General features: G+C 35.1%; 1 protein-coding gene across 1 annotated transcript in view; it reads right to left on the reverse strand.

Moving 5' to 3' along the window:
• RYR2 (ryanodine receptor 2) overlaps positions 1-23,748 on the reverse strand; it is a 390,151-nt gene that overhangs the window by 117,141 nt on the left and 249,262 nt on the right. The window contains exons 28-45 of the mRNA XM_039379059.1: positions 19,990-20,198; positions 18,753-19,105; positions 18,419-18,533; positions 17,302-17,462; positions 16,548-16,707; positions 16,209-16,295; positions 15,243-15,469; positions 13,474-14,275; positions 12,754-12,954; positions 12,546-12,651; positions 11,362-11,505; positions 7,995-8,268; positions 5,289-5,403; positions 4,566-4,698; positions 3,355-3,458; positions 1,686-1,821; positions 813-999; positions 216-321 (exon numbers count right to left, since the gene is read on the reverse strand). Coding sequence (XP_039234993.1) covers positions 216-321; positions 813-999; positions 1,686-1,821; positions 3,355-3,458; positions 4,566-4,698; positions 5,289-5,403; positions 7,995-8,268; positions 11,362-11,505; positions 12,546-12,651; positions 12,754-12,954; positions 13,474-14,275; positions 15,243-15,469; positions 16,209-16,295; positions 16,548-16,707; positions 17,302-17,462; positions 18,419-18,533; positions 18,753-19,105; positions 19,990-20,198 — 3,620 coding nt within the window. The remainder of the gene's footprint in view (positions 1-215; positions 322-812; positions 1,000-1,685; positions 1,822-3,354; positions 3,459-4,565; positions 4,699-5,288; positions 5,404-7,994; positions 8,269-11,361; positions 11,506-12,545; positions 12,652-12,753; positions 12,955-13,473; positions 14,276-15,242; positions 15,470-16,208; positions 16,296-16,547; positions 16,708-17,301; positions 17,463-18,418; positions 18,534-18,752; positions 19,106-19,989; positions 20,199-23,748) is intronic.

A 23,748-nucleotide genomic window follows, 5' to 3' on the forward strand; every position in this document is an offset into this window, starting at 1 on the left:
CAATGGAATAATTAGTTTTAAAAGAACAGCTTCCAAACAGATTTTTTTTCCTTGCAAGTCATGAAAACACCACATTATGTACACTAAGAAATTACGTAGCCATATCACTGCTTTAATACCTGATAACATGTTACCGTGAAAAAAACAAACAGCAAACCATGGATCAGTCAAACAACTATGTTTTTAATTTTTAATGCATGAAGAATAAAACTTACATGCATTTCAGGGGCACAACGTCCTAAGAGATCAATCAGAGCAGCATAAAAGGTCATGATTGCATTTCCCATGTGAATAGTGTCATCTTCTTGTTCTTCAATTTCTCTGTAATTAGTTAAATGTTACAACAATTATAAGATGAAAAAAAAAAATACAAGGAAGTAATTTACAACAGTAATAAAGAAAGAAAATCTGCTCTAGGAGTAACAGCTTACACAGAGTGGCTTCTGTCAATTAGCAGACTCTTAGCAGACTAGGACAGAATGTATTTTGTCCCTAAGAGACTGTAGTGACATCTGCTTTGTAACCATTGATACCATTTATCTGCCTCATTTTACATCAGACGTCATTTGCATCAAACTCTTAACCGACTGGCAGAGAACAAACGGAATTTCAAAGATGTTTTAATATTTAGAGTTACTTAAATTAGCACTGCAGAGAAAGCACAGTTTAGCACAATACAAATTTCTACTCTTCACAGAATCCAAGGGAGAATCCAACTGATAATTGAGGTGTTAAACAAGTCATTTCACACCTACGATTATAAAACAAATAGTCAAATATTATGGCAATGTAAGTGGTTCTACTGCACCTACAGGGTTTTACTAGATCCATTACTTGGGGAAGGTCCATCTCTTGTTGTATCTTCTGATATTTCTATCGCCTCTTCCATGGCAGCAAGTAACCCATTGCCTCCTTCTCCTCTTAGAGCTGGACCAAAACATTCAGGTCGACGAATAAGCAGTCTGACTACAACATTAGCGTTCTCCTCCACACTCTCTCCTACCACACAGAACAAATATCAAGATATAAGATTATAACAAAAAGAGTTCTGAAATATAATCAGAAAAAGGTACACAAAAGTGCAGAGTGCATGCATCGGTAGATGCTTTTAACTACAAAACAGTTTAAATATCACAACAAAGTTACATAAACATGCATACTCCTTTATTACTGCAATAAAAGCTATGAAATAAAATGTGTGTTTTAATTCAAAATTAAATAGAGCCAAAGAATTAGCTATGTAGTAAAGGGTGTTTAAAGCATCACTGAAACTACTGATTTGTAGTAAAGACTCACAGCCAAGGGCAAGGGTTAATGAGAGGACTGATATAACTGCTGAACACTAAACTATAACTGCTGGACTATCTAAATCTTCACAAAAAGATGAGGGTTTGGCTCTGCATTTATCACAGAAAGATTTAGGACTCTCTGCTCTACTTTCAAAAGAGATGTCGGCATTTCAAAGATTAAAGCTGAATCTGAAAAATGGAGCATAGGCTCACAAGATCCCATATGACTTGTGAAATGGGCATCTAAGATAATGTATGTCTTGAACAATTATAGTGTTTCTGCAATTGTCCTTTAAATTTACAGTAAATTATTTAGTTGGTTTGTATTACCATTTAAAACTACAAACTTATTTGAATATTAGAGGAAGTTATAAAATATATAAGCTTCTACTCTACCATTGCAAAAAACAGCAAAACGAAGAAAATCCAAATATCGTTCTCCTTCAACTGGATTCCATCCAATGTCTGGGTAGCCTTTATAAATTAACAAAGGACAACTCTGCAATCCACATCCAGCCAAGTAGCGAACTACCTAATAGCAAAGTAAGATGAAAAATACATTAATTGTGAAAAAGAAGGGAAGTGCAACTTCAAAGGGAAGCATTCCCACTCTTTGTGTCCAGATTCTATTATCTCTGACAAAACCATGTCATACTGTGGGCAAATCAGAAGAGCACCCTCTTCATTAGCTCACTTTCCCAGTCTTTTCCTACTTCTGCTATGACCTACCTGAACTACTTATCTTAATTCCATCAATCCTCTCTCTAGATTACTGCTTTGATATCTGTTATTTCTCTTGCAACTCTCAGCATTACAAATTAGTCAATTTTTCACTATTCCCCACACACTATCCATAATTGAAGACACATCCTTTCCTTTATAATGAATAAAAGGTCTGAAATGGGCAGCCCAGGGAGGAGGCGGAGTCACAGTCCCTGGAGGTATTTAAGAAGAGATTGGATGTGGCACTTACTGCCATGGTCTAGTTGACATGGTGGTTTTGGTCAAATGTTCGACTCAATGATCTCAGCGATCTTTTCCAACCTGGTCGATTCTGTGATACTCTTTAATTTTAACCATTCATGTTCACTTGCCTTTTTTTTTCTTTTTTTTTTTTTTTAAACACACAGTAGTAACACTCCCTGTAATTCAGGCTTAGGGGCTCAGTAGTAGTTTTCAGTTGGCCCTTTCCTTTCTGAACTGTAAGAATTGTAAGCCTAGCCTTTAGCCAGTTTGGACAGCTTCTTTCTGCTGACCATTTATAAGAGCGATAAGTCTGAAAATGTCCTTTTAAACACACATGTTCTTTCCTAAGAAAGGAACATATACACTTATATTACTCCTGAGAGATATTTTCCTATGAATATTATACCAACTCCAGAATTCAAGGTCTTCAAGAAAAAACTGGATTTTGTAATTCCACTGTCTCACTTTCCATTAGAAAGTGGTTTTACCATCTATCTTTAATCCATCTTTCTATTATTTAACCTGCTTTTCTTATCCACTACTGACATAGCAACTATTATGCTAATCCTTCTTGCAGCAGCAATTTACATATACTATACAATTGTCACAGGCTCTCTTGAGTGTTTTACTCTTTAGTCTAATTAACCCTAATTTCTTAAAACTTTTCTGGAACAGGTTTAAATGATAGGGGAAAGTACAGATAGATATAGGCAGATATCTCTATGAAAATTTGTCATATATTGTAACAAGTTGTCACAAAGCTTCTAGTTACCCCTATTTTGTTATGTCACCACTTCATGTCACCATCCAAAAGAACAACAAAGAAAGATTTTAGCAATAAAGTTTTCTGAGTGCACTGCTCCAAAAGTAAGAGCTGTTCTTGAGGCAATTCCTTTTTGTTACAACTGTGTGTGTAACAATCAGAAACTCAATTCAACTTTTCAGACCACCAACAGAAAAAACAACCAACCAGATCACGATAATCTTTCCTGGAAAAGTAGAAAAAACTCCCATATAGTCTTGGATTTTGATGACTCTAAGAAACAGGTATCTTCCCCTCTCTATAGGGACAAAAATGCTTGATAAAGACGCTACCGACCTTCTCCAGATCAGGCTCCCTTAACGCCAGAGCAAGTTCATTGTTATCCATCACAGACGCTGCTGCAACATCTAAAGGAGTTGATCCTCGCATAGAAGGAGAGGCTGTTAAAATAACATTTAGTTTCAACACCAATTTAATAAAACCAACAAACTCATAGGAAATGCATTAATAATAAATTGCCATGCACTTGCATGAAATCTGACATTGTTATGAAATCAAAATACAATATAGACTTTCAAGCTAGAAACAACTTGTCTTACACATTCCTGTCTCATCAGATACTTTATTTTAAGATCTCATTCTTTCTAATTTTCCTAAGTGACACAACTTTGTTTTGAGGAAAATGTAGTAATGATTTTATATCTAATACACTGACACGTTATCAAATCCACTGAAATAGAAAATACCTTTAAGCTTTAAAACATAAGATTATAAGTTATCTATTTCTTAAAAAAAATGGCAGTAACTACAGTGCTGTTGGAAAAATCTGAAGTTTTCATATTGACACTCCAAATTCATTCAATTTGGACACTTTCTCTTCAAAAAGATTTTTAATTTATGCTTCTGTCCTATATCTTTACATTAATAAATTTGTGATCATTTAAAGAAAATTACTATGAAGACTTCTAAATGATTATATATTCTCAATCACAAGTACTAAATTAAATAAGGATAAATGTATCTCTTCTACAACACTTTGCATAGAAAAGAAAGGTAAACACTTCAAGGTTCATTTCTGGGCACTATACACGCATACCCAAGCAAATGAGTTGTGTATTTCTCCTACTGCCAAAGGCCTATACTGACCAGTCTACAGAAAGAAAGTGCAAGGGTGCAAGCTTGAGCAGTGAGAGATAACCCTAATGAAATGCTGCCAATAATTATTTATTATTCTCTTTCTCAAAACAGGATTATATTCTGTTCCTCAAAATGTACAATCACTAACTCTCTCTGAATGTTCAGGCACATACAAAAAAGTGTATACTAAATTAGCTCAACTTAACGTCTCCCCGGCTGTCAGGGAGGTTGTTTGGAGTTAGCAATACAGTTCATAAAAATATTTTTTCACTGGGAAAAGGAGAAACTTCAATACGGAGCGTAAACAGAGGGATGTAAAAAAATACAGGTGGTTTTATACATAAATTACCTGAAAGTTTTAAATTATATTTTTGGTATAGGATCTCAAAAGCCCCACAATTAATACTTACCAAGGCCAACACTGCTGTTTTCCAATAAATAGCTAAGATGATCAAACATAGCTTTCTGATTCTGCCTGCTGATTCGGCAAAAATAACACAGAAAACGACAGCAGTTTGCCACCATCTTTGGGAAAGTGATTTCCTAAGAAGCAAATAAAAACAGACTGAAGCTCAAAGTCTAAGACTGGAATAAAACTTGCAAAAGGTCATTTATGCAAAAGCCTTTTAACCTACTCATATGTTGGCATTATATTCACTGCACCTCAGTGAAATTAACTGTTTAGCTTTTGCACTGGAATCAACAGGACTTTCTCAGCAAGTTAGTAACACCTTAAGCCTCAAAGATCAAAGTATAAGCTTGAAAAACAAAAGCTGGGGTCGCCCATACATTCTAGATTCCAACATGAAAGAAGGTGAATGCTCATTTTCATAGAGTAATACTTCATTGATTTTTAATTAGTTACTAAAAAAATCTCCCCTTCAAAACACAGTAAGCATATAAAGTGCTATTTGCAATTTTTTCTTTAAAGCACCTGAAATTACAATGCTAATGATATCTTCCTCTGGAATGGAAGGACTGATTCTTCTAAAAACTTAGTCAACTATTATGCTAATGGTAATTAACTAGAGGTTATGGTCCCACTACCTCAAGTGACATCTCAGAGCCTTATGGGATAAAGCTTTGAACAGTTATATTCTAAACTCTCTGGCTTTAACAGTGAATTGCTTTACCTTGGATTCTCCTCCACCAAGTACATTAACCATCACTTCCATGACAGTTTCATGCATGCCTAAAGCTCTCATGAGATTGGGATGTTGGTAAAATACTTTATTATTCATGATGTCTCTACAGGAAAACAAAATAAAGAAAATGTTATGGACCAATAGTTTACCTATTATGTTATTAGCAAAGCTGATTTACTGTGCAATTCTTCACCACCATGTGAGGTGAAAAATTACCCCAGGGACTTTTTCACATTGCATTTCAATCTCTCTTGTCTATTTTTCTATGCATATTGTGGAAGAACCTGACCTTTATTTTCCTATAGTTATTGCACTAATTGCCACTTGATTACAGCAGAGTAGGATGTTATTCTATTTTCATTAGATAGTCTATTCAGATCTAAGACTATTTTCTGACAAGAACATCATCAAAACTGTTATATTAGTTTAAATTTTTAGTTCAATTATTCAATATATTTGATATAATATTCTTTTCAGATTATTTCAGCCTTGAGACATTTTCGATTTGCCATCAAAACAAAAAAAAATGGTACAAGGAAAGAGAATGTATACCCAGCTATCCTCTAAGTGTCAAAGACAGAGGCTGCATAAATATTAACCTTAATTGATGAGTTACTGCTCAAAAGAACTCTTCTCTCCTACATAATTCAGCACAATAGATTTGCATACTTAAAATGAGTCTTGAAGTTCATAATGTCAATATTTTATTGGACATTTTATGTCCAATAAAAATGTCTGGTTTAAAAAGTAATTAAATTTCTAAAAACTATAATTAGTCTTGAAATCACATACAACCCATAAAAAAATGTGAAAGCACTTAGATCACGGAAGAAAAGGACTAGTAGGTCTCTAGGAAAATACTGTTTGCAACTGCTCAAATTTCATTGTATGTTTTATAACAGTCCTTTTCTTATTTTCTTTTTTCTGACCTAAACCCTTGCACTCAGGCAAGGAAAATTTCAGCCTTTTAGAAGATGAGATGTGAAGAGAACTATTCCATTACTCTAAAAGCTATATATTCACGACTATCAGTCACGCAACAAAATGCATGTAGTACGTCTGATGTAGATGACACTATCAGAGTTTTTGAGAGTCAAAATGTCACTTCAGGACTGGCCAGCAACATTGCACTACTTTGGCAAGTACATCTACTTTCACTGTTCTGTTTAAATGTGGACTGCACTATAAAATGTCTCACTTAAGAAAAAAAATCAGAACAGCATTTCTGAGGAAACTGTTTTAAAGCAGGAATGTGTAACACTTCCATTTCTCAGTTGAAAGAAAGGAATGCCAACTTACAGCAAAAAAACCTGTCACTTCTAAATAGGTGTTGGAGGCCAGGTTAGCCAATAAAAGGTGCAAATAGCACAGCTGGGTAACATAAAACCTAAACAAAACTATGATAGAGGCTACCAAGAAAGGTGATAGGAAGAGGCAGTGAGATTAGCTTAATAGAAAGTAGTCTTTCTTCCTTTCACCAGACTTTTACATATCAGCAAAAACATCATTAATATTAAAGAAGATTCAGAAAATCTTATTTTTTAATTCACAGTAAAAAATGTTGACGAAAAAAATGTAAAAGAAGCAAAAGAACGCAGAACATGAAATGAAAACCGTTTTGAGACTGTTTGTTTTCTTTTCCCCAGGCACAACAACGCCAAAATCTAGTAATCACTCACTCAATTTTACACTTCATAAACTGAAGTGAGACAACTTCAATTTGTAGTAAAAAGGTAGATTTAGAAATACCAGTACTTTGTGACTCTTGATGGATGCCAGACCTTTCCTTTTGCCAAAACCTTAGCATGACTACACTGTACCCTGCAACAAGCATGGAACATTGCTAGGACCTGTTGGCAAGCTAAGAAGTAGGCATTGTTCATAATGAAAATACAAAATTATGCACAGACATTACTTGGATACATGAGCTTTTCAGTAAGCTCAAAAAAAAAAGCATTTCTGCGCAACAAAAGCTTCCCTTCTCCTTGCATTCATGGCATTCTTTATATAATGATACCTTTGGTTCTCATTGCTCTTGCTGATGGGCATTTCTGATAGATCACAGCTGATGTTTAATGTCAACAGACATCTTTTTGACTATGAGAGAAAAGAAAAATACAATCTCTTTCCTACTAGAGAGCACCATATTTCTTGCACTGTTTTCTCAAATTGTACTCTTTATTAGCCTATACTTCACTATTATTAATCATATAATTAAAAAATAAGACTGAGTGAACTAGTTCATAGTTCAAACATACCATCTACATTTAGTGCAATGAAAAAGATGGCATATTGGACGTGGGTAGACACACCCCCATTAGCAGACTGCTGCTAATGATATATGTCAAGAGACAACAGTCAGTGCATTCACAAAAAATGGATGGCATTCTTGCCAGGATTCTTCACAGCCATAGTTTTGAAAATATAGTAACAAGATAGATTTTTTAATATCACAAAATATTATATACATGTTTTCAACCTTTGTCAGAAGTCTTAAACATGTCAATTGCTTTTCTTCAAAAATGATATATATAATGTTGCAAAGGCTTTATCTTACAGTTGAAGATACAATACAATGATAGCAGTCTGCATTTACACCCATATTCAGATTCAAAATTCATGTATAATCTTGGCCATACAGCAAATAACAACAAAAATCTGTAAATAAAGAGATGTTACACTCCAGTTATTTACCCCAATCCACGAATCATAAGTTTCTCCTCCTCCTTTCCCATTCTGACACTAAGCAAGGAACGGATTTGGCCAAGGGATGCCAGAAGATTGATTGTGTCTTCCACAGACACACTATTTATGGTGTAGGTCTTTGGTAAGGCTCGAACTAGGCCACCAATACCATCATACTGGCGATGTAGCAATACAAACATGGCCCTCACTAACTCCGGGTCTTCTATCACTGATTCCTGGGCCCAGCGTACCATTGTGTCTGAAATCAATTGCTGAAGAGTAGCTGTGAAGAAAATAAATCACAAAATTACCATTAATTGCTCATCTCTCAGCTGCTAGTCCTTCAGAACCCAATATGCGACATGACTTGGAATGAATTAAATTCCTAAGAAGCATCTTTTTCTTGGTACTTCTTTAGCAGACTATCAAAGGAAAACAGAAATCACACAAGAGAAGTAGAAATATCTCAAAACCAGAAGTCTACATTAAAAATTAAAATTCAGAAAAAAAATCTGCTAATAAAAAAAATTATGAAGACATACAAGATGGTCATAAAATCACCAGATTTATTTGTACATATTGTTTTCAATATTTTTCCATAAATTCGGGTCTGAGGGCTTTATTAACATATTATTGAATTAAGGCTGAAAAATTATACTGGTAGCATATGTAAATGCTGTACTATTTATTTACATGTCTCAGCTCTGTATCCACTCAAAGTTTCATAATGTACATAATGTACATAATTTAACTTATTCCTTTGCCAAAACCAAAGGCCCTTCAAAAGAAATAGACATAAGGGACTACAATCAAATAAATGGCAAATCATCATTTGCATATTTCAGATTTAGTCTCTAATGAAGCAAGAAACCCATATCTGGTAGTGTCATTGATAATCTATATTACTTGGGATATATATATATTTGGGAAAGTCATATGTTAAAATAGACAAGATATATAATCTCAGTTAAGATTTGAGACTGCTGTTTAGAAAAATTACTCATGAACAAAGAGTCAAGACAAAGTATTTGATAAAGACAATTGAATAATGTTCTTTTCCCCAGCTCAGGGAACTTCCATTCACATTTGCAAGATTTTGTAAGGTCAACTGAGGATCCTCTAGAGATATTCCGCCTTCAGTACTTACCTAACTAATCAATTTATGTCAAGCAGATAACAGCAAAAGTTTATAAGAAAGATTTTAAATATCCTGATGTTGAAGAATGTGTCTGATGCAGACCAAAAATCAAAAAATATTTTCAAATTCACAATCTAAGTGTTAAGATAGTAAAATGATTTTGGAGTAAACCAAACCTGCAATTCCAGGTTAATTCAAACAAACAAAAAGCAAAAGTACTTACAGAAAGATACTGAAGGAATAGAAGTTTACAGAAAAGAGAACGTTTAACAAAGAGAATTTGTGCTAAGATGTGCTAATACAAGGGAAAGGGGAAAAAAGAATAGTAGTAATGTATTTCATTGTTAATGTCCAAGCACTGCACTATGTGTTTCTATTGAAACAGAGCTTAGGGGGGGGGTTGTTTGTTTGGTTTGGTTTCTTTGGGTTTTTTTGATGAAGAATCGCAGGAACAACAGGTTCTCATTTGGTTCTTATTTTGCTAACTACAACACTGCATTTCACCTACCTGTGGGTCTATTTGTTTAATATAATACTGTCTTTCTACTAACAGGAGAGAGAGAATCAGATTTTTTGGAGCTTTAAGCTTACTACAAGAAAAAAAGGATTCATCACCACATTCTGCAAAGACCTAGACTCTAATTATCACTGCCTCATAGCTGAAATAACAGCTATAAACTGCAAAGCTAGAAGGCAAAAATATTTCTACTTAAAGAACATTAAGCTAACACTAATAACTGGCAGCTAAGAAGTCACCTAATTAAAGTACCCAGGGGAAACCTTCCCATCCAGTAACTTTAGGAACTTACATTAAGCAACCAGGGTAAAAGGCCAATCTCCCTAGGAATTCTGTGTGGTCAGTCGCAGAAATCAATTTTTTTTACCAAAGTCTGAACACCTAAACTGTGTGTCCAGAAATTCATTCCTGCTAGTAGGGTAGCAACACAAAAAATTAGGACATTAGAAAGTACTACCTATCACAACAAAGGAAAAAAAAAATAAAAGCAATATCGACAAAAAATAAAAAAAAAATTAAATAGTTGGCACCAAGTGCAGAACTAGGATGTCACTGGCAATGCCTCTAATCAAGAGGGAAAGACAGCAATTACCCGAAAAAAAATGGCAGAACAACAGTGATAGTCAGCAAATCTTGAATTTTAGGTTGGGTGAAGAGGCTTCCGCTAATTACAGTCTAATTGCACATTTTCTTTCATACAGTAATCTTCATGCAAATACTGATTTGAAGCTGCTGCAACTCATTTTATGAGGAAGTTCTAATAAATCGTTGATGGAAGCGTTCTAGGAGACGCAGGTGGTGGCGGTAGATGACCCATGATTCAGAACCATACAAGAGAGTAGACTGCCTCCGAACAATCTTAAACATCCACTGGTCAGATTATGTGACCAATACATCTGTTCTAGAGCAAGCAGCAGTCACAAGTATAGAAGCCATGTTGATGAGAACACAGCTGCGAAGGGCAGGGCACGTCTCCAGGATGAAGGACCACCGCCTCCCTAAGATCCTGCTTTATGGTGAACTTGCCACTGGCTGCCGCATGAGAGGAGCCCCGAAGAAAAGATACAAGGACTCCCTCAAACAATATCTCAGCCTTGGCCACATTGATCAACATAACTGGTCTACTCTGGCCTCAAATCGGGAGGCCTGGAGACACACCATCTATAACGCAGTTGTCTCCTTTGAGAACACATGCAGGATCGCTCTCGAGGAGAAAAGGCAACGCAGAAAGAACCGTGTTCTGCAGAATACACCATCTAAAGAGTCTTTCTACTGTGCCTTTTGCAATCGGATATGTCTGTCTCGTATTGGCCTCATAAGTCACCAACGTGCCTGTAACAAATGTGGATAGAGCCTTCCCAAATCTTCGTTCGCGAAGCCCAGCCATGATGATGATGATCTAATAAATCAGAACCTTGCTACAATTATTAAGTCTGCACTAATCTTCCAAAAAGCAAGATACATTCTGAAATATTTATGACTTGACAAAGGTAAAGGGCAATAATGCCAACAGAAGAAATTTTTGGCTACATCCACAAATCTGCCTATCATAAAAATTCTATCTGTCCTTGTTTCGAATCAGACCTATATATATTTTAAGGCGTACAGATGTTTCACTGAAAATCCACCTTGTTTTGGCTGAAAATATATGAAGAACTTTCTGTTCTGTTTCCTTTTCCTTTTGGAATTAAGACACAATAAACTGATTTAATTTTGCTTACAGGATGTCTTATCATCATCATCAACCGGCTTCTCAGCTTGCTTCTTCTTCAGATATGTAACTTTTTCCATGAGGTATAGTAGGCGACCCCTAATGGTTAAATCACTGTTGCCATCCAAGGTTCCATCTTCATCTAGTTCAATTCCTGAAATAGTAAATATACACTAAATAGTAAAAGAATAAAATTAAGGGAGTTATAGAGATTTTTTTGTATATTGCATGCACAAATATAATTAAACTGAACTATGTTGTTCTGCTCTATTAGAGCTCTAAAAGAGTTTTATATGGGATATGCTTAACCAGGTCTTTGGAACAAGTACAGAACAGGCCTATGTGCAAGGCAGGAAACTGCAGACAAAGGATCATGTAATCTTAGTAACTTAGTGTATAAATTGTATATTGTTATACACAAGACAGACAGTAAACATATTTCCCACAGTATGCATTTTCCCATGCTAATGCTGATGCCTGTGTTTTGGGAATATGTAGCTCAGAAATGTGGATATAATCCCTACTGACACAGTGTCGTACAAATAATACTACTGTCAGGATACTGAAAGTTCAGCAAGGACAAATGCGAAGTTTTGCAACCTCACGTGACAATACAGGCTGGACACGAACTGGTTAAAAAAACATGTTGGCAAAAAGAACTTTGAGAGTCCTCTTAGCAAGCTAGACACCAGTCAGCAGCAGTCAGTCGTTGCAGTTTAACAGCAAGGGGAGTTAAGAATATCCTGTAGTAGTAGAAACATAATCACTAGCTAATTAATTGATTATTACCCAGTACTCGGCACTCATGAAATGGCATCTGGAATACAAAATCCAGTTTTGGGTTACCAAATACAAGAATAACACTGAAAAGCTGGAAAGCATCCAGCAATGACCTGTCAGAATGATTGGTGTCCTGACTACATGCCCTATAAGGAAAGGGTGAAGGAAATGGGTTTGTCAACTTGCAAAACAGAAGCTCATGATGCAAAATAGACAGCATTCCTTTTCAGTTTGACCAGATATCAGGACAAGAAGATTTCCTTGGTTTTGACTGCAAGCTAATTTTCTTTATTTGATAGTATTTATAAATGATACAGTCTAATCTACAGACTATTCAGCTGGTGTTGCTTACATAAAATTATTTATAATTGCTTCTACAGCTAATATAATTAAAAAAATAAAAGTAAGGCTTACCACAGTGTGTCATTAGGTCTTCATGGAAATCCAGGAGTTGATCCCGAATTTCTTCAGGGCAAGGACAATCATTTTTATCATCTTTAAAGTTCAGCAGCATGTTAATCTTAAAGAATACAAAAGAAAGACAGATTACACTGTCAGATCAAACAGAACTCTGCCACACATAGAGCAAAACAAAAAATAAATTGTCCGCTGTGAGTCGTACCTGCTCCTGAGGTGGGGATCGAAATTCTTTTGTTTTTCTAGCTGTCAGGGCAGCAGACATGTTCAAGGCCTGCATCACTTCATTGTACCGGAAGCGTTGATTCTCTTGAAGCTTGGCCACAAAATCATCTGAAAATGCTACAATGGCTTCTATTCGGTGTCGTACTTGGCAATCACACAGGTACTGGAGTAGATGACACATCTGAGAAAACAGTATTGAGAGACGAGTTGGCAAGCTAAGAAATATCTTTTGCATATTATGCAAGTAAGGATGGATTTCTTACAGCAGCAGCTACCATCATGTAAAGTGTCTGAAATATTTAATGCTATCATTTACTATATGTAAAGTAATCTCACACCAGGAATATCTGGCATCTGCAAGAGATTAATGTCCCCCAGACATAATAAAGTTATAAAGGAATGGATTTACCCCTTTCTTCTAGGGAATTTCTTTTCTGCTTGGATCCATAAAAATGAAGAATTCCCTATTAATGGCACTGAGAAAGTAATTCTTTTTAATACAACAGCAGTTGCTTGATCTATAGTGAACAGGTTTATACCATCAGAAAGATACTAAATCTTCTCGTTTCCTGTAAAGAAATTACCTCTTTATTTGACTAACATCAAAATGCTTTATTCCTTGAAAGATAGATTACCAAGTGAAAAAAAAACAGGATCTGTAAAGAAATGGGAACAACCACTATCACAACAGTATTGTTACCTGTAATTTAACTGGTTCTGGAAGTTTCATCTGAAGGAGTCCTTCCTTTGGCATTTGCTCCCCTCTGGTTTCTTCCTCTCCTTCTTCTGACTTGAACTCATCTGAACCCAGCTCCTTCTCTGAGAAAACAATTTCATCCTCCTGGCTCATTGCCTCTTTGAAAACCCGGGGCTCAATCAACTGCAAGATGTGTTTCAGATCCTCATTGTGGAAGATTCCCATAATTAGGAGGGTATAAAAGAGCTTGATGAGAGGGACAAAGAGAAATTCTGTAGAACCCCCAACTGGATCTCTGACATGGAGGCTTCCCTCCTGAACAGCTTCAGTCAGCATCTCTATGGTTTTGGCCTTCAAAATTTCCAGAGGGAATTCAGGACTGAACTGAAAGCATTCACTGCTAATGCTTACAAAACTTGGAGAGGAGAACTGCATTCTTGGCCTTAATGAAGTGCTAAGTCCTATACCAGGGAGGCCGTGTTTTTTGTTTTCATCAGGAAACAAAGTAATACTCTTGGTCTCATCTGTCATTGGAACTATAAATTCATTATTCATCATTAACCTGGCAGTTGCATAGGTATTGAGATGGATGTCAATGAGTAAATCATAATATCCTGCACGTAATAAACCTGGCATGTATTTATTCTCAATAGCATAGAGGAGCTGAGATTCGTCCACGTGGCTACACAGGGCATGGGCCACTCGGTTGTTGCCTAAAGCACAAACAGCTGAATATAATCGGAGGGTATGGTAGTGAAATTTCAGCAATTCTTCTTGTTCTGTCAGCTCTAAAATATCAATTGTTCTGCAGAGAAAAAAAGAAAAACAAAAAACAAACAAACAAACAAACAAAAAAATACAGTAAATTTCATATCAATGCAAAAACTTCTTTTGAAGGGATTAAAAATTCTCCCTAAGGATAACATTGGCTTAATATCAATTCTAGGGATGGACTTTTTCCACATTTCATCTTTCATGTGAGAAACACTGTCAACCTAAGAATCAAGGACTAATAACAAAGTTTAATCAGAAATTTATTGAAGTTGCTCCTGAATTCATTACTTCAATTTCTTTTGGTGGGGAAGAAATCTAAATTATTTACTTAACATAGAATATTTCTTCATACTAGAAACGAGAATTTGCATAACTGAAAATTAAGGTTTTAAAATCAGTAAAAATTGAGATATTTATATCATTTAGTGGTTTTAGATCTCAGATTGCAAAATGGCAACAGACTAACCAGTTCATTTGAAGAGGGTTCAGGGTTGGGGTTCTTTGTTTAGAATTCTTACCTAAACAAGTCACCTTTTCAGTAACTTGTTTTTCAGTTTTGGCACTGGCAAAATACTCATACATTTGGGTAACAAGGAAATCACTTCAATTGTTTAAATTTAGAAAGAAAAGGTATGGAAGAATTAAGTGGATCAAAAATCTTTAAAAATCTCTACAAAAAGACACCTTTGCTTATTTTACAGATTATCTTCAATAATTTATAAACAGAATTACTTTCATTTTCATTCAAAACCTGCATATACTATTAAAGAGTTTGGAGAGAAACTAGGAGAGGTTGGAAACACAACAAAAGAAGGCAGATTTTAAAACACTGAAAATTAAGATAATTTTCAATATTAGTTAAATCAAAACACACTACCTTTATTTACCTGTGTTATAAATACAGAGAAGACCTTAGACCTTCTTATAGAAATGGTATTACATGACCAGTTTCATAATACCAGCCTAACCCCGATACAGTACAAAACAAAAGCATCAACCTGTTTTCTTCAGGAATATGAAGGGCCATGAACTGCAAAGGATTCAGGCACTGTATCATCCAGCCTTGACGTTCACTGATCCGAGACACATCAATCTTCAGGAAGTGGTTTGGCACTCTGCTCCAAAGCACATGAGTCAGAAACTGGACATGAAGACGTGGAGGACATTGAGAGACTGGGTTTTTGTGCTCACTTTTGAATAAGCCAGCAGATAATGGCATTACATTCTGGAAAATTCCAATGGAAGAGACAATCTGTTTCATCATCTTTATCAAGCACTGCATACTTTATTTCTCAAAAAATACATTCAACATATGGTAAAGTACAGTGCAACATGAAATTAACATTTTCAGTAGTTTTTAAAACCAGCTGGGAACTGTTGGAAGATTAGCAGCAAGCAGCATTTTCCTTTTTTTTTTTAATAGCTAAATTTGAAATAGAAACTTGACTGGAATGTGTGGTTACTTCCTTGTACCAGAGACCCAATTTTCCTTCTTCTAATTTTTTCAACATCCAATTATCCAAGGCAAGGAAGCAACATTCAGCTCAGTTTCCTTGAGTGTTTTGTTTGCGTGTACTTTAAAATTATTTTAAAACCCTAATCTAATCTGCAGATACACCAGTCTTCCATGCTCTGTTTGTAGAATGAGCATTGCCTTACTGACCCCAGTGATTTTGTTTCATCATGAAGGATGAGATTCAGAAAATTCAACAGGACTTTGCAATATTCTCTGCTAATTCTGATCAGTTTCAACCCTTCTTATTCAATGTACTGTATTTTAAATTCATGAAGTATTTACAACTGAGTTAAGAATAAAAACAGCAATAGTGCAAACACTTGGAATCATAAAAAACGTGCCCAATATACCAGGAAGACATCACAGGCAACAAAAGGCAAAAAATAAAATAAAATTATTTTATATAATTCATAAATCCTAAACTTACACAAAACCAAGCATTGTTTACCTTTATTCTTCCCAATTCAAACTGGAAAACATTGGGGCTTGTAGCTTGAGCAAATACAGCAGGAAATAACTTTGTACTTGGTTCAACCTAAATCGAAGATACACAAATACATAACCACAGAAGACAGAAAAACAGTATTGCAAATTAAAAGAAAAGGCAGTCAGCAAGTGCAGGCCTTTGAATAAAACCCCATGAAATTCAAATAGTATGGAAAAAATAGAGTCATAACAGTGGTGATTACTTTTTCTTACAATCTTGTACAAAAACCTCTAATGAGATGCAGTCTGAGAACTTGGTTTTCCCCCTTCCCATTGGAAGACACCATCAAAAAATACTCACCTGATAGTACGTGCCTAGTTCCTTGCCATTAGCTGTGAAGGTCAGCAGGCCACTGGCAGCATCGACCAAGCAACCAATCTCCAGACCATTATTATTACGTCCTTGTCCAGGGCTCATGCTCTCTCCTGCGCACACCATATAGCAGTTGCTGCGTTTTATACTGAATGTCAAAAGACAAGTTTATTTATGGATGCTGTGTAAACTTTATGTAATGAATTAATAACAACTTTGCAGGGCTGAAACCAGACCCTGTGGCTGAAAACAGTGGATCCCACCAGAACCACTGCCAAAACTCAATGAAACCTGGACATCATAACTGAAAAAATAAAAACTGAAGATGACATTGTATGAACAAGTTCAAATGTTTTGTAAAATTCCGAAGACAAAACTGACTTTGCAAGTTAAGGTTTTAAATCATTTAATGTTGAGCATAACAGAAGGTTTCTGGCATGGATAATAAATTGAAGTGCTGAGAGGAACTGTTGTATTAATTGCGGCCTTAGAAGTCAACATTTACAGGATCATAGTCTTCAACTATATAGAAAAGCTGCACTATTTTACTTTTCAGTGCCTATTGATTTGACTAGATCACTACTCCACTGTTTCTTTACAAGTAAGAGCCACACTTTTTCCTACTACTGCTTTTTTTATTATTTTTCCACATCAAACCAGTTACATTAAATGAGGTGGATTTACACTTATAAAGTTGCTTTTATAGATATAAAATATAGATCATAAGAAAATTATTACCAACCTCTCATGAACCTTCCCTTTTTCATCTCCCAGTGTAACTGTGACAGTACGCACTCTGTCCAAGTCAAAGCTTGTGTCATACTGGTGAAAGTCTGATGTAATCCAGCCCACCCAGACATTAGCAGGCTCTTGACCAGGAAATATTCTCACTGAATAATAGTACTGTTAATGAAAAAAATAATGTTATCAAATGTTAGTATTCGCTTTCCAGTGTGATTCCAGTTTGATTCAGAACCTGTTGCTCTAAAATTTGGAAACATGTCATCTCTTCAAAAGTAGCATAGCCTTATTCAATTGCAAATTGTAAGCAAAGTAACAAAAGAATATAAACACAAATCAAAATACAGCCAACAAAATATGTTTGCTAAAAGAAAAAAAAATGGAAAAGAACTGTATTGAAGGCTTCTGTATCATAGCATTGTAAGCTATTTTTTTATAGCAGTCACAATTTTTATACTGCAGGTGACTCAGTTTCCAGTATATGACATCTCTTAGAAAGAGAAAAATACATTGGGAAGAGGAGCATTTTTTCCCTTTGAACATCAAAGAGTGAGTGCTTATGGAGTTGATTTTGTCAGAAAAATACACAGAAATCCTGCACAAAACTTTCACCAGGAGTTACATTAAATAAATGCTTTGTAAAATTAGTACAGACGTTTTCAAATGCTCCTGAACAACGACTTACTGGTTTAATGTACTTTTTCCTATTATTTCTTATTCTAGAACTATTTATTCATTCTCTTTTATGTTAGGTGTTATCAACACTAGTTTCAAAAACGGATTCAACTAGTTTATAGGTTTTCATCTGGAAATTGTTTTAGACTGACAATCAATTCAAAACAAAAGGAACAAAGCAGTCTTAACTTCAGTAGCAGCACAGAACTACGACAGACAATTAAATTAAAATTTCTGCTTGAAAATTAGACTGTTTCTGAAACTCTTACATGCAAAACAACTTTAGCTATATATAAAAAAACCTCAGCAACAAAAAAAAAAAAAAAGATATCAACACCCCCCCCCAAAAAAACCCCAAAACACAAACCAAACCAAACTAAAAAAAACCAAGCAAAAAAACCCCCACCAAACAAAAATCAAACAGCAATCCTATGTTACAATACCGTGGAAGTTTGCATCAAATAATCATAGTCATCCCTATCATCTGCTAGTACATCCTCAGTAAGCCGTGCAGAGTGACTCGTGCTATAATCTGGCTTCGTCCTCCTGAGCATAAATCTGTAATAAAATAAGTAAAATCAAAATCTATTAAAGTCTAATCACAAAGGCAAATTATTCAGAAAAGAGAAAGGGACAAGCTCATTTTTAAAAGCACTTAATTATGACCTTAAACTACATATCCAAAAGTTATTTCACTGGTCTGTCAGGCATGACTGGCATTTTCTTCCACTTTGAGAAGGGGGAAAAAAAAAGTAGCATACCAAATATGCTACTAACCTTTGTTTAAGACGTGAAGGTTTTTCTTGAACATAATCTTTATGGTTGTTTAACTCTGGTTTTGTGGCATCTTTTTCTCTTTCTGTCCGATCAGGAACTAGATGACCATGAGCAGTTTTCATTAGAACCTCAAAATCAGAATCAGCATCATAATCCTCCAAGTCATTCTTTGGGCCAAAAAGACCAGAGCCTGGTAACCCTCCTGCAGCTGATCTGGAGAACACTTCAGCACATTCAATGGGCATGCTTAATCGAAAAAACATGACATCTGTTTTACTGTTCTGTGAACCAAAGGACTTCTGCGTGACTTTCAGACAGGGGCAGCTGTCTATGGTGCCATCAATTCTTGTCACCTATGAGACAAAAAGATGTAGTTGTGTTGAAGTCAATGCTTTTTCTGCTTTGTAACTATTCAATTTATATTTCTAGAATATGCATTCATGACTTGCAAACCTTGCAATAGTATGCTGTCAACAATCAAATGTACTGCAATCACGTGCTGCCATTTTGAAGGGAAATAAATACTATGAGGAGTGGATGTTATTTGTGGTTCCATTGTTAAATTAAAAAAAAAAAGACTCAAAGAAATTACCTTTCTCATAACTCTTTGCAACATAATTCCAGCCCTGCCCAGAACAACACAGACCAAAAAATATAAATCATACATGCACATATGCAAAAACATAAATTGTTTCTTAAATACTACATTGTGATACACAACAGCTGAAAAAGAATTCTTATTTCATCAGTTTCAGAAGGATTTAATGGAAAACTTACAAGGCATGAATTCCGTTCCATCAAGATGCACAACTAATTGAGACATAGGTTTTGACACAATTGGCTAATAAATATTTATTAAAATCAAAACCAACTAGCTATGGAAAAATCACAAAGTGTGTGCACATGGTATCTGTTATGTAAAAATGCCCAATTTCTGGAACTTGTTTACAAACATAGCTTTCACTGCAAAACGAGCTCTTAATGAGGACATCTTGTAAAATTTGTCTCTGAGAATCTCATGTTTACACACATGACAGATTTCATTGAAAAAAATACTATCAACCAAATAATTACATTCTTTGCAACTCTACTGAAGGTAAGAAAATTCTAACAGGTGTAAGGTTCATCCAGAAATGGGACAACATATCACATTAAAAATCTTGTCTAGAAGTGCAAAAGTAGAAACATAAATTAAACATATTCAAGTGTCTAGAAACATTTTAATAGGATCACAAACCTCAATATGTTCATGATTTGTGGGCACTGGTAGAAACTGAGGGAGTCTTTTACTCAGCCAAATGGTGATGTCTCTGTTTGTATTAACAGCAAAGGGTTCATACCCTTCCTGTAAGCCACATATAGTGAAATATTTTAGAGTGCTGACATCTTTTCCAAAGTTCATTCTTCCCACTTGAGATGGGCCCAGACTGCACACAGGTAGAAATCCTTAAAACAAGATGAAAGAACACATGGGTTGTACATCATGAACATCAATGAACTGCTCTTCTCCATAACTGATTTAAAAATTATTTGGTAAAAAAAAAGTAAATGAATCCAAAAAAACGAAGATTATAAATGTAAGCAGTCATCAATAGCACATCGCATCTTGCATGTCACCAAGTAGTGTATCTTAAACATCATTCTGAAAAAGAAAAGCCCCCTAATAGTCATGAATCTCTTCATGCAACACTCAATTTACTTCACGGAGTCTGACAGCCAGCTCTTTGTTAATCATTCTGCTAAGCTGGTAGAGTGTTGCCAATATCACTCCAATTTTACTCCTACGACTTTTATATTCCCCCTAAAATTTCATTAGTCATGGTATTTTGAGAGAATCTTACTTAAAAAGTAATATAGTGCTTGTCCATGCAGCTATAATACTGAAAAAAAAATACAAATATGCACCAAGTGCATGTCATAGATCTAAAAAAAAAAAAATTAATTTTAAAAATTCATAAAACTGGCTCTGGATAATGAGAACTGACAATATGATACTACAGCTTCATGAAAAAATGTAGTTTGGTTGGGGTTATGTTTTCTGTTTTACCTTTTGAATCAGTTTCACATTTGTATGCATCTTACTGTTTCACTAGCACAGGGAATTCCTTTGTGACTTCTCTGCACTTTTTTAAAAGAGGGGTATTTTTCTCAGTTTCAGTCCTAAAAACCTAAGAAAATCTTCTATTTCTTCTATTCCTTTTCATCCTGTTTGTCAATTTCCACAGCTACAAATCACTTTGTAGATTCATTTGATCTAGTTACTAGCAAAATGTTTTCTTTTTTATCGAGGCAGGAATATGAATCAATGATTCTGATTCATATGAATGTACCAGGTATCAAAGGATAAAAGGACAAAATACAATTTAGTTCCTCTCTTTTCTTTATGCTGCCTAGATAAAAAAAAGGGCAGAGGATCAATTCATGATACATGTTTTCTTCAGAGACAAAAGCAAACTCCATAGCACCATCTACAGGAATGACCAGTTAAATGGTCAGTCTTCAGTATCACTTTCTGAAGATTTTACTACAGATATAAAAAACTGGTTGTCATATTTATGTGTATTAGACATGATATATTTAATGACATACTCTATTAGTCATAAGTTCAATTCCAGATTATCTTCACATCTTGGCTCTTAAATCCTTGCCTTGTAGGCGTCAACTTCTCAGATATCATAGCTGATACAGACAATAAAATTTGTGTCTATTCCTCTAGTGCAAATGCAATGATGAACAATAACAGAGAGTATTTTCCAGTACTAAATGAAACAATATTGTATTATACAACACATAACTAGGAAAATTATATTTGCATATCAAGCTATATGCCATGGTAAACCCCAGTAGCTCTAGTAGGGAGAATTTACTAGGCTCCCTCAAGTTAAAGGAATCCATAAGTTGTTGCAAAAGTTAAGTCCAAAAATCAAAATTCTATTTTAAATAACCTTACAATTCTCAGCTCATCACTCAAAAACTGGTAATACTTATACCTCTGCATTTTCCTGTGGGTTCAAAAAAAAAAAAAAAAAGGAGAACTCTCAGACAGATTCATTATTAGACGTGAAGCAAGTATTTTACACACTAACACAAAATGTAAATGAGCATTTGCAAGGTTCCCTGAAAGAAAATAAAGAAACCCAGAAAAAGCTCCTACACAGGTAAAACTCTCATTGATGTTTTTACTCAATCTAGTACTTCCCATCAACCCTGTAAATGTAGCCAATATGAAACCAAGATGACAATCTCTCTCACCAATGCAAATTTCATTGATTTCAGAAGGCACTGTACATGTAGCTAACTCATGCAAGTAACTTTAACTGTACAGTAACCCTTGCTCTGTATGAATGGAATATAAATACGAGTACCAGCCCTAATCATGAAAACACTATTCCACCTCTGGTGAAATTCTGGACTGATTTGCCCATGGTTCAGTTGTCATTAAGGCGTTTTAGGGCTCTTCTGTATATGACAAAGAAAGAGCATATCATCTTACAGGGAGTGTGCTGCTAAGGCAGTTACATGTCTTTCTATGGAATAAAAATGAATTTTCAATACCCATTTCTAAATGGGTATCCAGCCATTTCTGATGTGATGTTTCACAGATTCCACGTAGCCCTTGCATGTTGGAGGCCACATAAAAAAATTATTTGTCCATAACCTGGCTCTTAACCTCCAGGTACATAACTGGGCTATGTAACAAAACTTTCATTTCACTTTGTGAAATAGCAAAACAAGAAATACTTTAACATTACCATGTGAAGAGTAACCCTCTAGCACTGTCTGTCATGTGGCGAAAGAACAGGACAGCAGCATTTTTCATAATGTTCCCTACTTTCAAGAACACAACATGAACATCCTGACCCAATCTGTCAAACACTACAAATGGTTCATGCTCATTGAGATCATGAGTAGAAAAAACAAAATTTGGTTTATACAGTGTTCTTGTTCACATCTACAGTGTAAAATTTCCCTTATACAATTGCATAATAAGATGCAATTATGTTTATCAATTTTACTACTGAGATGATATCTCATAAGCAAATTCATCTGCCATAATCCCAATCCTCTCATTGGTAGCACAATCTAATACACAGCATATGAGCCTTATTAATAAGATGGGAGAGCATCGTACTCCATTTTCACCATTCCTAAGTAAATTAAAACTACAGGCCTGATTTACAGTAAGACTGCACTAGAAATTCTAACCTTTTTTTAAAGCTAAAGATCCCTTTCTGCAGCAACATAAGATGCACAGGATTCACTGATAGAAGTGACCTGAAGAAGAGTCTCAGTTAAGCAAGAGCCAATACCAAAACCAAACTAAAGTAAGTCTAACAAAAAAAAAAAAAAAAAAAAAAAAAGGAGAAGAGAGAAAGCTCAATAAGATCATTAAGATCAATAAAAGTAATTTATTTTATGTATTTCATTTGTCTGTTTGCATATACACACTCATACAAAGAGTTGCCTTCCCTCCCTGAGTCCTCTTCGCCCCAAGAATTGTGTATTAAATACCTACAATATTTTCAAATATGGCTCTGGAGTTATTAAATCTGAGGTCAATCAGCACATTCCTTTGAAAACCAAATAGGTGGTCTTATTTCAAAGAGCAAGCTCTTTTCCACAAACATGACAATAAAGGAACTTAATGTGAATTACAAGGATATTGTGAAAAATATGAGAGGCTTGACACTAAGTCTTTGACAAGGTTACCAAAGCCTTCAGGCTTCATGTCAAGCCAGGAACTACTTTAGCAGTTTCAGACTCAGAGATCTGTTTCAGTCTGAACCTGCAGCTAGAAACAAGTAGCACGAAAAGTACACCACTGTGATTTCATCAACTTGGAAATCAAAATAGTGGTCAAACAGGCTACCCTCAGAATTTAATAAAATTTCAGTTTCTTTCAGAATCTTACTCTTTAATGGGATTATACTACCTAATAACTGGAAAGTCATTACGATTTAATGGCACCAAGATGATTTTTTTGCATACAGCACTA

Source organism: Pipra filicauda, unplaced genomic scaffold (assembly GCF_003945595.2).
Source record: "Pipra filicauda isolate LSUMZ 115617 unplaced genomic scaffold, ASM394559v2 scaffold154_size2910363_pilon, whole genome shotgun sequence".
Lineage (NCBI taxonomy): Eukaryota > Metazoa > Chordata > Aves > Passeriformes > Pipridae > Pipra > Pipra filicauda.